The sequence below is a fragment of the Brassica oleracea genome, chromosome C4 (assembly GCF_000695525.1).
Source record: "Brassica oleracea var. oleracea cultivar TO1000 chromosome C4, BOL, whole genome shotgun sequence".
Classification (NCBI taxonomy): Eukaryota; Viridiplantae; Streptophyta; class Magnoliopsida; order Brassicales; family Brassicaceae; genus Brassica; species Brassica oleracea.
In genome coordinates this window covers 37,267,342-37,281,144 of record NC_027751.1, presented here as the reverse complement: position 1 = coordinate 37,281,144, position 13,803 = coordinate 37,267,342, and the positions used below count along the sequence as shown (strand labels likewise).

The 13,803-nt window shown below is 34.6% G+C and overlaps 2 protein-coding genes across 2 annotated transcripts; one reads left to right on the top strand and one right to left on the bottom strand.

Moving 5' to 3' along the window:
• The first annotated feature begins 3,432 nt into the window (after nt 1–3,432).
• LOC106338810 lies at nt 3,433–3,747 on the top strand. The gene has a single exon (XM_013777703.1). It carries the CDS (start codon nt 3,433–3,435, stop codon nt 3,745–3,747), a length of 315 nt encoding a protein of 104 aa, XP_013633157.1.
• Nucleotides 3,748–4,458: 711 nt separating this feature from the next.
• On the bottom strand, nt 4,459–6,686 carry LOC106340687 (U-box domain-containing protein 40). The gene is made up of 2 exons (XM_013779528.1): nt 4,687–6,686; nt 4,459–4,548 (listed from the first exon to the last, which is right to left on the bottom strand). The coding sequence occupies exon 1, from the start codon at nt 6,370–6,372 to the stop codon at nt 4,708–4,710; it is 1,665 nt and encodes a 554-aa protein (XP_013634982.1). The 5' UTR covers nt 6,373–6,686; the 3' UTR covers nt 4,459–4,548; nt 4,687–4,707.
• Between the last annotated feature and the right edge of the window lie 7,117 nt (nt 6,687–13,803).

Sequence of the window (13,803 nt, the reverse complement as noted above, 5' to 3'; positions counted from 1 at the left end):
AGTGATCCGGCTTCACCTACATTGTTATGCTCATAACAACAAATGAGCATATAAATAAATGGAGGTTAGGTTAATAAAAAAAATATTTTCTAGTGACTATTATCATTTTATTTGTGTCATAAATTATAAATTTGGACCCCCAAAATTAACAGATATGAGAAGGGTCTGAGGCCAATGCCTCAAAATCAAAAGAGTAGGCACGTCTCTGCATATTCATAGCGAGAGCTGCAGATTTTTTTAATAAACTCAAACTAGACTGGGAGTGTAAACGTAGCCACACATATGATGCTCAAAGAAAATTGTGTGTGCGATGTTTGCTCGTTCTTGTATTCCTACCACAAGATTCTGTTATAACCTGATTTGAGGAATTCCCTCATCGTTCTCATCATCACTGTCCTTGTTCTTCTCTCCATGCACTTCACAACAAAAGTGTTTTTTTTGTCAAGGAAGTGAACAAGGTAGCCAATGTAGTAATAACGATGGAGGTAAGGTAAACCTTCGTTGGCGACAGTAAACACATGATTCCATGCGACAGCTTCCTCAGCCAATGGGTTTTCAACCCAAACATCGATGACATTTGTGTTCTGCCGTTGATGTATAAGTGATAATCTGTTGTGGTTGTACACAGAAAGTGCATTTGTATGCAGCGGATTATAGTCGAGCAGAAGTGGCCACACCGAGGTAAACGTCTCGTTTAAGAAGTCAGAAGATTGAATGAACCTTGGTCCTAGATCATCTTTACTTTGCGCAATCCAATACATTTTTCTCTTGTCAGATAACCTTGGACGGAAACTATCGACTTTCCAGTCAAGAGGCGAAGCATGCACTATCCTCCAAGACTCAATTTCAGTCTCATAAATTTGTACTTCATCTTCGTTTTTTCCATACTCGTCTTTCCATTTGTGTCGTATATATCTTGTAACATCCGCGTCCGGACTTATCCTATGCGATAATAATCATGGCTTGTGAGCACTTTAAAGTGTATTATTTGGAGAGAAAAAGTGTATTATTACATAACATAAACCACAACAACATGAAAAGAAAGAAAGGAAAAGAAAGTGAATTTGTGTTTGTTTATGCTTTATAGTATGATAACAATGGTGAATAGTTTCAAATGCACATTAGATTCATGGGAGTGACTAAAGAATATTTTAACTTTTTTGATCTTCAGCATGGGATTAGTTCACTTTCTGTTCAGATTTTTGGTCTTTTCGATATTATTATCATTGATTCTTATTTAACACCTAATCGTTTGGCGATTGAATTTATCAGAGTTATTGATAAAAATAATATAGTATTGCATTTGTTCTTTTATTATTTGACGTTTTGAGAATTTTTTTTGTTTTGAAAGTTTTCTATTTTTAATGTATAATTTATTAACTTTGTACTTTATGACCATTTGTATGATGTAGTTTGAAATATGTTTAAGGAAATAACATTCATGTTTTATTTAAATAATCAAAAATAAATGCTTTAGACTTGCCCTTGGAAGAACAATATTTCAATCTATAATATAGCCTACACCATTTTCCTTTGTGAAAGGTTCAATTAAGAGTTTATTATCAATTTTAATCTTAGAAGTTTAATATAAAGATAAAGTATGAAGGATAGTAATCCGAAAGTATGATTTCAAACCTAAACTCCAATGATTTTCAAGTGCTAAATATTAAGGATAAAAATTAAAATATTTGTATAGGGAAGAAAGTCAATCAAGCCTCAAGGTCATAAAAAAACAAATAAGGGAATTGTTTTAGTATGTTACACACACTCACTCTTCTAAAACAAAGCCAAAACATCATCCTGAATTGGTAACCAAAAAACGCATGCAGTTTTCTTCTAACTCTATTTCTACTCTCTACACTTTCACATACATCCTCCTATACACTTCACCAATAACATTACAAAGAAACAGATTCATCTAACAAGTTCTCTAGCTATCAAATACATAAACACAACTATGTGGCATCAACTCAACAATGCTCTTTCTTGATCTCCCTGAGTTAAGTTTCTTTATTCTTTTCTTCATTGTCTCTGGGAGACATTTTTGAATCATCTCCATCAATGTTGCTTGACTCAAGCCCGAGTATGTGCTAAAAGACTCAATGATCTTTGGTAAGACTAGCTTGTGGTCTTTCTTCACCCCAAACGTTGAATGAACAGACTCCTCTTTTGCGGTTTCTAGCTCTTGGTAGATCCCCGTGGGGGTATAAACACGAATCTACAAGCCAAAGAAAACACGATCTCTAACACTTCAAACAAGATAGCAAAAGTTTAAGCCGTATGTACTACTTGCCGCCAGATCAGAATGGTTGCCTGAACAAATGGCAAAGTATTAGAGAGGTTCGGAGTGGTCGAGCGAGTATTCTTGATGCACATCTCCCGTTCTGAACTTTCTTGGAATGAGTAATAACTTCAGCCACTACAAATAAAAAGCAAGAAATGATACTCGAGAAATGAGTCCTACCTGGCCAGGACGAGGCATCATGATGCGAAGAATATAACTTTGTATCGCTTCTATGCTTACCATGCGATCTCCTATGTTGTAAGCTGGCTGGAAAACGTTAAGCAGAGTCCAAAATGTTCAGTATCATTCTAATTTTTTTTTTTCTTTTTCTAATTCATCTCCCTGAAGCAAGCAAGGCTTGGCATAGTTAATTAGAACATAAATTATCTCGGATATTAGCCGGTTCACAACTTATTACCCAAACCGAAAACCAAAATAATCAAACCAAGACCAAATGTCCTAAATATCCAAACGGATCCTATATCTCTAGAACCGAAAAAAATGAAAAACTGAAATAAACCGAAATGCCCAGGCCTAAAGCAAATCAAGAAAAGTGTGTTGATAATCTTTTACCTTGGAGAGCAGTAAGAACGGCTTATCGTTGTTCTGTGGAATCCCATTAGCTAGAAATGCCTGCAATGGTGAAAACCAAGTATAAGTACAACATAAACATATGTAAGGTCAAAGGCCTACAGAGAGAAAACCACGAACATGCATCACAAGTGCGTTATGTATGTTAATCCAAAATGCTAGTTTCTCTCTTGATGAGTCAGGTTTCTCGGATCAACACTCCCAGTTGCTTGATCATCAATCTGAGTATAAACCAATGAATACATTCTGAGAGAAAGAACAAGAGGAAACACTCTGATAGCTACTAGGCGGACCTGAAGTTTCGATTCATCAAGTCAAGACCTTTCCTATGGTTTCTATGAATGTGTGACACTTCAATCATTGAGCTATAAGGTCCGCTGAACTCGAACTGATCATCAAAAGAGGAGTTTTTCCTGAAGCTTGGGCTCCACTTATCATACTGTTCTTGAGGTGAAAACCCGCTTGGGGATGAGAAACCGTGGTTTATCGATGGAGGGTCTGCGAGCTTGGAGTATATAATCTTCCTTTTCTTGTTCTATCTCTCTATCTCTATACCAATGGATGAACGTCAAGAGTTTGGTCGTTTAATCCCTCGTCAAATCGTTGCAATGCTGCTCTCCATTTTCGCCATCTACAAAGGACACGACCTGAAATCAGATCCGAACCGTGGAACAAAGACGGGACGCGTTGCATCGGAGTTCAACACGTTAGCGAATATCTGTTTCACGCTGGTGGTCGCCAGAATCACTACAACGTCGGTGGTGATGGAGCGCATACGAAGAACAAGAGAGGATTGCGACGCACACCTTTTGCTTGGCTCCGTCTTACTCTTGCTCTCCCTCGCCCTCTCCGCGTATCTTCGCTGCTGCTGAGTCCTTTTCCTACGTCATGATGATGAGAATCATTTTTCTCTGTGGAACTACGTCGTTTGATGTGGTCATCGTCGCCTACAAAACTCTCTTTCTCGCGTTTTTTCTTTTCTTGGCATTTATGGTTGTTTCATTGGTTGAACCGTTGAACGTGATTTGGTTAAGAACACGTTACAAGGTGTATCCGTCTTTCATATATAAATAACTTACTATGTAAACCATTCTTTCTTCAGAACTAAATCTTCAACATTGGCATCAAAGGTCTGTTCGCTTCATAACGTCTGGCTCCACCTCTATCATCTACCCGAGAATGTATTTCATCATCATTTGATTGTGATTTGTTCTGGCAACTGTATCCTAGAGAGTGCTCATGCATGTTTGGGTGCGTCTGGACCTACACCACTTAGTTCAGAGTCTTCAGACTAATTCCGACAAAATGTCCAACTACGCCCTTTTCATTTTTAAGCTTTCTGTCTCGTCATTCTCATCTCAAGTTTTGGTACTGACTCCTGACTAAACACTATGCTACATGTGATGCAAATAATTACAGAGGCCAAATCAGATTAATACTATCAACTTTATTATTTCGATGGAGAATCAATTCCACCTCTCAAGGAAATAAAAGTCATTACTTTACAACTTTTTTCAATTGTTTCTTTTTTAACTTTTGAAGAAAAGCAAAAGATAATACGAAAATAAGGATGGGATTTAAAAAAAAAGAAGCCACCCAACCAAATTGCCAGAAAATACAAGAATATTCCACCCCAGCCATAAAATTTCACAAAAGAAAAATCTCATCTCCAACTAATTACAACCCTCAAGCCTATTATTTAGAAATTATAAAAAAGTGGGAAAAGAAAAAGCTTAAAATCCGCAATTAAATAAAAATAAAAAATAAAAATAAAAAGCAAAGAAATTACGAGTTAAAAAGACACGTCAAAACTCGGACGAGTTAACTGGTGACTACTCACCGTCGCCACCGAGTCGATGCTGGCTCCGAGTTACACTACCGGAGTTTAACAGCTCTTCCCAATCAATCTCCTCATTCTCCGGCGAAGAATCATCTTCCATTTTAGCTCTCATCACTTCCAAAACCCTCTTCGCCTTCTGCTTCGCTCTCTCCCTCCCACTCCTCTCCACCTTCGTCAGCTCCTCCACCGCGTTCGCCGCCATAGCCAAACCTTTAAACCTCAACCCTCCGTCGTGACTCAGTCCATACAAAACCGCAACACAGCTCTCCCGAGTCGACTCAGTGACCTCCCTCGGCCCTCTCAGAATCCCAACCATACACTCCACAGCTCCCGAGTCAAGCAAAGCGGGTCGACTCACGGGACACGAAGCCATGTTACAGAGAATCAGCAGAACCCTATTCATCGTCTGTCCTAACCTCGCCATGCTCAGAAGCACCTGAACAGCTCCGAGCTTCACGAGCTTCCCTCTGTTGCTCTGCACGAGAGACAGATGATACAGAGCAAGCGCCGAGTCGTGCCGAGTCAACTCAGTCCCGACTCGGATAAGATGAAGCAGCGGCTCCAACGCTCCGAGCACTCCGATCGCCGTCTTGTTCTCGTCTTCCAGAGCCAAACTGAAAACGGCTCCGACGGAGTGCTCCTGCGCTTCCGACGAGCCGCATTTGAGAACGTCGATCAACGGCGGAACGATTCCTGACCGTACGATCTTCACTTTGTTAGATTTCACCAAAGAGAGATTCACAAGAACCGCAGTGGCGTTCACCTGAACCGTTGCGTATCTAGAAACGATGAGTGACCTAAGCGAAGAGATTAGCCTCGCAGTACAGAGACTGATTCTAGAACCTTCGTCGAGCCTCGTGACGCGTCTGATCGAGATCAAAGCCTCTTCAATCTCCGAGATTCGATTGCTCTTTAGCTTCACGAGTAAGGCTTCTTCCTCCGGGCTAGGGTTTGGTTCTAGGGACTCTATTTCTGCAGACGAAGGCGAGGAGAAGCAGCTAGGTCTAGTCGCTAGCTGCAGCGTTCGGCTCGAGGAGGCTACCGACTCGTCGGAGCTCGAGTTGAAGTAGTTAGGTCTCCGGTCAAGCTCCGTCGCGGCGTGGTCGAGTCTCACCGAAGGTTTGTCCTTTATCGCTTGGATTAGCTCCTTCTCCGATATCGAAACCTTCCGGCTCGTCGGCCTGTGATGAGTTTTCTCCATCAACGAGAAAACGAGCTTCTCCGCGGCGGCGTTATCGAGCGGCTTCGGCGGCGGGAAACTCCGGCGGTCGCACCAGCTTAGAATCGCGGATTTCAAGGCGAGGTTGGGTATGACGGTGGAGAAATCCGGCGGCGAGTTTGGGAGTAAGGGGCTTGGAGTGAACCCTAGGGTTTTAGAAGCGATGACGCAAGCTCGTTCGTACGAGTGACCGGAGGAGACGATAACTGGGTCTGCCATTAAGTAACCAGAGATCGGACAGAGGAATTCTGTCGGAATCTCTGTTTTCGACGGCGAAGTGTTGTTGGATTTTGAAGAAGAGGAAGAAGATGGAGATCGGGATAAAGAGATTCTCCATTTGGATTTACCGGGGAGAAATTCTCGTCGGGAAAGGTTGTCGCTTTTGTCGTGGTTTGAGTGGAGAACCATGAGCTTGATGACTGGTCGTTGAATCTCCATTAAAGATTGGGTTTTTCAGAGTGGAGAGAGTAGAATTGTTGTTGAAGAAGAAGAAGACAAGCCATGGAAAAAAAAAACTTAAAGATGAGGTTTTTGTGGGGAGAGAGATTTGACAAAACAGAACAGAGAGATTTTGGGAGGGAAGTTGTGTTGCTTGTTGTTGTTGTTAAACTTGTGGACTTGGTCATGTTGTATCATTATTACGATGCTCATGTTTTTTTAATAATTAATTTTGTGATGTTAAAATTCAAAGATTTTAGCAGGTAAAAGTGAAGATACGTCCTTTGTGAGAGAGTTATTGATTGGAGAATTTGTCTTTGATTGGGCTTTTGGGATTCACATGTGTGTTTTTCAACTGATTTGTATACAGAGCATTTATGATGTTTGTCAACATTATGTAAAATCAGTTATTTATTCATCTATATTTTTCTAAGTAACAATTTAGATTTTTTAAATACTATTTGGTTGACAAAAAAAAATACTATTTGGTTGACAAAAAAAATACTATTTAAGCATAAGAACTTATTTCTAAATCTTCAATAATATCCAACTGATTATTTGGTAACCTAGACTAATAATGTATTGTATCAATCTACAGTAGTAGTACTGCTAGTTAGTAGTAACAAAAACTTGTGTTACAAATATAAAAACCCCTGCTCAGTAAATTTTTTTGTCAACAATCTCATTACTTTTAAAGAGAAGAGGAATCATATTCACAGACACTACAATAGTTAAAGCTACTAATTCCGGGTCAAACTGAGATATATCTAAGACGTTAATGATACGTGATTGTGTGTAAGATGAGCATGCTAAAAATGATGATTTAATTAATTTCTCATGTAGAAGCAATTATGGGTGTTTGCTTTATGCAAAAAAAACACTGTTTTTAACCAAGAACAATACTGTCGTTTTCAGCTTTATGAATGTTCAAAAAGTTTATACTTTTTGGCTTTTTATTTCTGCTTTTTGCCCTTTGTTTCTGGGAATTAATTTTGTTTTCTTCTTCTATGACATTGACATATATTTCTCTAATTTAGTATTTTGTTTACTATTTTCTCCTTTTTAGTATATTTCGACTTAAAGGAACCTTTTTATTCTAAAACAGATAACATTTTCAAGTTTCTATATAAAATTTATTAATAGTTAATGTTATATGACTAATATTATTATACATTATATTTTATTATTGGTTGAATAATAGATAGATAAATAATTAATGATTTTGTATATAAAATATAAAAATATAAATATTTATTGATCTATGTGCATGATTTTTTTTTTTTGTTAGTATCTATGTGCATAATTCTAAAACGTCTTCTGTTAGGAAAACAGAGTAAACATGGAGTTGATCCGAATATGTTATAGCTTTATATATGTTGCCGTTATTGTTGTATAAATCTTTGTTGTCACTGTATGAATTTTTGCCGTAGAATTTTGGTTGTAAGTTTAAAAGATTTAATTACTTACTTTGCTTTATAAAGCGAAGAAGAAAAGAAAATTTTGTAAATTTTAAAAAATATATATTATAATAGTTGAGTTTTTGCTCACTGCTCACTGCGTCACGTCAGCGTTTTGTGGACTCCATTTTTAAAAAATGTGAAAAAGTGTCAAGTCCATGGTTCGAACCCAGGTTATTGAGATATAAACACCAACATTTATACCACTAAGCTAAAAGATGCTTTGTACATTGATGGCCGAAACCTAATATATATTTCTGAAGGTCGGAAGCCCTTGGTTCTTCAGCTTCCTTTGAGGGTCGGACCTACAAATGTATTATGAGTTTCATTTTTAAATGAGATTCATCACGTTATATGAAAAAATCTCAAGTTTGCAACAATTATAGTTTTCTCATATTGTAAACTGTTGTCGTTTAACATGAACTTGGGTTCTTTTTATCATTGTCTCAAACAAGTTTGAGTTACAGAGTTGCGCCGTGTGTCTGTTCGTAATCTATTTTTTCACCGGTGAACTCTTCATGTCCCCATCTTAAATCGCTTGATCATAAATGTTCCTGATTTGTAGCCCCTCTGTAAACCCTATATATATGATTATCATCTTTGATGAACCCAATCTGCATCTCCACAAAACTCATTGATTCCTCTTAGCTTTAACCATCTTCTAGAAAATGTTTCTCTCTGCCTCTCCAGTTCCTCAAACCAGCGTCCCAACGTCTGTCGCTCAACCTTCGAGTCTCTCCGTCTTGGTCGTAGTAGTCAGAGCATAGCCTCTGGCTTCCTCCGTTTATGGGATTCCCTGAACTTCAAGAAAGACAAAGAGTTTGTGGGAATCACGATTTTCTTCCTTGATGAAAAGGTAAGTTAATTTTCGATCTATCACACTTATTTAACATAATTGTTTTAATTGATCTCCTGATTCTTTGTTGAATAATATTATTTGCAGATTCCGTGATTCATGGGTTTATTCCCGCCGGACGTGCTAATCATTACATGTCATCTTTGAAAGCCGGTTTCATTGTGAAAATCGATCGTTTTGAGGTTGTTAGGTGCTCAAGCATGTACAAGATTACTGATCATTCATTCCTCATTTGTTTCATCTCACTAACCATTATCGATGAAGTCATCACGGGTGCTCTTGAGACCAATCTCCAGTCAATTAGATTGTTCGACAATCTCCAAGTGATTGCGAGCACAAACCTAGAACTCTCAGGTATATTATCATATTGCATTTGGGTTTATATTATGTTTCGATATCATAACTGATATTTAAACTCACAGATGAGGTTGGGCAAATCTGTTATGTCCAGGGCTCTGACTTCAGCAAAGAAACAACTCGAGTCGTTATCCATCTCCTTATTGATCCGTAAGAAACAATCAACACATAATTATGTTTATATTATTGTCTATATTGTGCTAACATCAATAATCAAAAATATTTCATACCCAAGATTTGTGGTCGTCTATTTATCTCTCTTACTTATCAATCTAATTTTACACAAATCTTTATTTTACAACTTAAAAGAAACCACAATAACCCAAACAATCAAATCACCAAAAACTAGAATCCCAAAAAAAAAGACGAATCATTAATTATCACCTCTCTTTTTGTCTAATCTTACAAATAAACTTCAAAACAAATACTCTCTCTGTTCCTAAATATAAGATTTTTTAGCTAAAACACACTTATTAAGAAAGTTACTTTTTATCTAAAAAGTATCATTAGAATTTTAAATTAAAAACTATTCAACCAATTACAAAATAGAACTATTAAATTTGATTGGTTACACAGTTTTTAATAAAGTCAAAGCTACCTAAAAATCTAATAACATATTACATATTGGAACATAAAAACTATTTTAAACATCCTATATTTAGCAGTATATACCAAACCAATCAACTCAACTAAAACTCAACGACACATACATTGAGCCAGCTAAACAAATACAAACTACACGACCAGTTATTTAACAATTTACAAACTTACTTTCGCAGATGCTTACGAATAAGACTAAGACGACAACCAAGATTAGTGAAATTACCTAAACAAAAGGCAGAGTAAGTTACAAACTCTAATAAATACAACTAACAATGATTTTTGTTTGCATATTACCCATCAAATAAAAGAGAAACAAACACAACCACACCAGGAGATACAAGAGACAATCCCAACAGACACAAAGGCGGCAACAACATCTCCACCTGCTCACTCCTCTTGTCTTATGAAAATAGCTTACATGTTCAATGTCAACAGATTTATGTTATTGTCTTCTTATGAGAAATACATATATTCGTTTAAAACCCATTAAGGTCCAAATACTAATTGTCACTCATTTTATAGTTATTTCTACAAGTCTTCATGTATTTGTTTTAAAGGTCCGGTAAAAGCAACAAGTTTAAAAATAAAAAAAACATATAACCAACATAATAAGAATAAAAAAATTACTTAATACACACAACTTACACAACTAAACCGGAGAAAAAATATCCACAAACAAAAGGTACTCTCAACAACCTTAATATAATTTATGTAATCTCAACTGTACAAGTAACAAATAAAAAAAACAAACAAACAATAAGTCTCAGTGACACAGCAAACAACACCACGAACTATATCAATCACGTTTAGTCTTTCATGAGTGGAGAACAATGCATACACAGTTCATCATCACAACTCTAACCATATAACAATAAAAAACTTGAAAAACAATGGTCAACTCAAAACGTAAAATTCACTGCTACAATAACCCTAATAAATGAGATGAAACAAGAACTCGGTTTACAACTCCGCGCTTGCGCGAAGGCAATGTAACTAGTATTTCTAAAACATGATTAGAAAATATGTTTAAAAAAAATTAGCTATAGAAATATTTTTATAACATTTATAAAGCAACTGCAAATCATATCATCACCTATATGTTGGAATTCTACAATATTTGATTGGTAGCATTCGTTTTGTGGGTACCCTTTAATTTGCAAGAACATAAGCTGTTTATTCTGGTCTCTTCATATCCATCTGTTATCTTAAAATATTTCTTTTAAATATAGTTAACTATGACTAAATGGTCTTAGTTACTACTTACTAGAGGTCTGTCTCTTTGACCCATCAATCTCAGATTTCGGATAGATTTCTAAAATATAATTCAAATAATCTGATTGCAACTTAATTTGATCTATAACATATAATATTAACTTACAGGCTCAAGCTTACCACTTTTGCAATTGGAAATTTATCCTTTTCTTGCATGGGAACCAAATAATGAAATGATAAAAAAAAGGGAGATGGAGTATAGCAGGTAACATTAATAATTGTATTCTTAATAGCTAAGACTCCAGAGAGGTCTATGTATAGGTAGTGTATGTATTTTGAATTTGTGTACGTGTAGTAAATGATGAGATAGATACAATCTTTAGACTTTGATTAGTGGTTTTTAGGCTGGTTATTTCAACTTTTTTTTTGCCTTTTGCCAAAGTTGTTCAGATTCCTTGTGCTTATTTTTCAGTAAAGAAATAAGATGGAGAGACTCTTGTGTTCACACTTCACGTTTACCTTTGTTGGTTTTTTTTGAAAACTAAAAAAAAAAAAAAAAAAAAAAAATTTTCCCTTTGTTGGTTTTGATACATTATTATATATGTGCATTCTAGTTTAGAGGTCAGTGTTGCGTTGAAATAATTTTAACTTAAGTTTCAATTTCAAATGCATCTTTGACAAGCTTTCAAATTCTCAAATTTTGAGATTTTTTTTTACTTTTGTAACAGATTCAAATCCTCAAATTTTAAAAATCTTAATAGTATAAATATTCAAGTTCTCAAAACACTATTTATTTTCCATTTCAGTTTTTTCTAATTATGTAACTTACATATATATAATATAATATTAGTATTAATTTTTATATCATTTAATCTTCATAAATATATTTCGACCAAATATTCAAATATATTTTTACATATATATCATTATTTATACAGAAAATACATAAAATATGTTAAAATTTAAATTAAATTATTTAAAATAAAAATAATATATATAATTTAACCATTGCGTACTCTTTTCTAACTGATGTAGTACTTAAAAAAAAACAAATATTCTGAAACCAAAATATCTATATATAAATATAAATATTATGTAAAATTTTATTGTGTTTTTATTATTTATTAGTGCTTATAATGAATTATTATGAAAATTAAATATTAAGATAAAATATATAAAACGATTTAAAAATAAATTTGAAGTTTTTTTTTTGCTGAAATGTTAAATTTACTTATCAACAAAAGAAAAAAAGTTTACAGTACGTAAGTGTTTGAAAATCAGAAAACAAAACCAACAAAAAAAAAAGTGAAACTACTCATTCCTTCTCATCCAACGAATCATCAGAGTACTACACTTCTCTGCGTCCTTGGAACGTAGCGAGGATGTGCGATTGCGTATAGTATTGTCTATGAACCGCGTGAGCTGTACGGTAAGCGCCAGTGTGTTTCCTGTTGTTCCGTTCCCTCCACACACTATGTATTACAACTTAGAAGGAGAGCCAAAGAAGACATGAGTTAATGTTAGACCTGCGAGGCGATAGCAGCGTTGTAACTGTGATGCCCCGGTCTGGGCTTGGTCTAAGTAGAAGAGAGCTTGTGAGCTCTGTCCAAATCGTGTATGAATAAGGACACGCAAAAAAGAGATGGTCGCGGACTCGTTTGGCTCACCAGACAATCGACATGACTGATGCTCGCTCCATATTTGAAGTTTTTTGATAGAGCAACTCACTCTCAAACCTTCATTTTCATTCTCAAAATAAAGTTTCCTGTGAAAATGCCTTACATAGTTTTTTTTTTAACTAAAAAAATTATCTTTTATGCTTTTACTCAAAACCAAATAAATAATATACCTTACAACCATAATTGTATCTTTTATGCAAATTTAATATTTTTTCATTCTTTCAAAAGACTTTCACAAAATTTAATAAAATAGTTAAATGTTCAGTTTTACATTTATTATTTATCAATAACTTTTATTATTTTTATTAATTTATTTAGAGGTGAAAGAGATAAATTAATCTAAAAACTGTATTAAATCATAAAACAATAGTTTTATAAAAAAAATATTGTACAACTACGATTAATTTGAAAAATACAAAGCATTTATTTTGGTTAGTCACTAATTAGCAAAATAAGAAAGTTTTATTTTGGCAACACTGATGAGTAATAATGCATGTATAAAATATTCCATACAAAGAATATTCTTTTTTATATTAATCATTCGTTGGCGAAAACATCCAAAGGCCGACAACAAAACAAACATTACATTGTCATTTACGGTCCCTAACATTAGTAGGATCAAAATGAGGCGTCCGCCTAGAATCATCTGTATCGCGTATCAATTACATTAAAAGAGCAAATTCATCTGAAAAATCCAAGGATAAAGCCAAAAGGGTCCGCATTTTATGCATTAAATTTGATTCGATTTTTCCATTCGATCTGAAAATCCGGATATCCGTAAAGTTTCGAAGCAAAAAAAATACTATCAATATCCATTAAAAAAAGCAAATCATAAATACTAAAATTTTAAGAACCGGATATCCGCTCACGCTCTGACAGCTATATATATTGGTTAAATGTTAATTTTTCAATGTATGAGTTTATGTAATTGTTATTTTAACGTATGATTTAATATCTTCTATTCACATTAGTTATAAAAGTATTACAATAAAAAAAGAGAAATTTTTTATGATATCTATAACTTTTTCTTAAGTTTTTCTTTCTTATAAATAAATTTTAAAACATATAGTTTGACTGCTTCTTTTATTTTTTTATTTTATATATCATATAAAAATATTTTAAAGAACAAATTTATCTCAATTTTTCTAGATTATTTGTATTAATTAAAACAAAATTATATATCCGTAAATATTCATAAATATTCGCAAATATCTACATATTTTCCGGATATATGTATATTTTCTGAGCAAAGCAAATCGAAAAAATT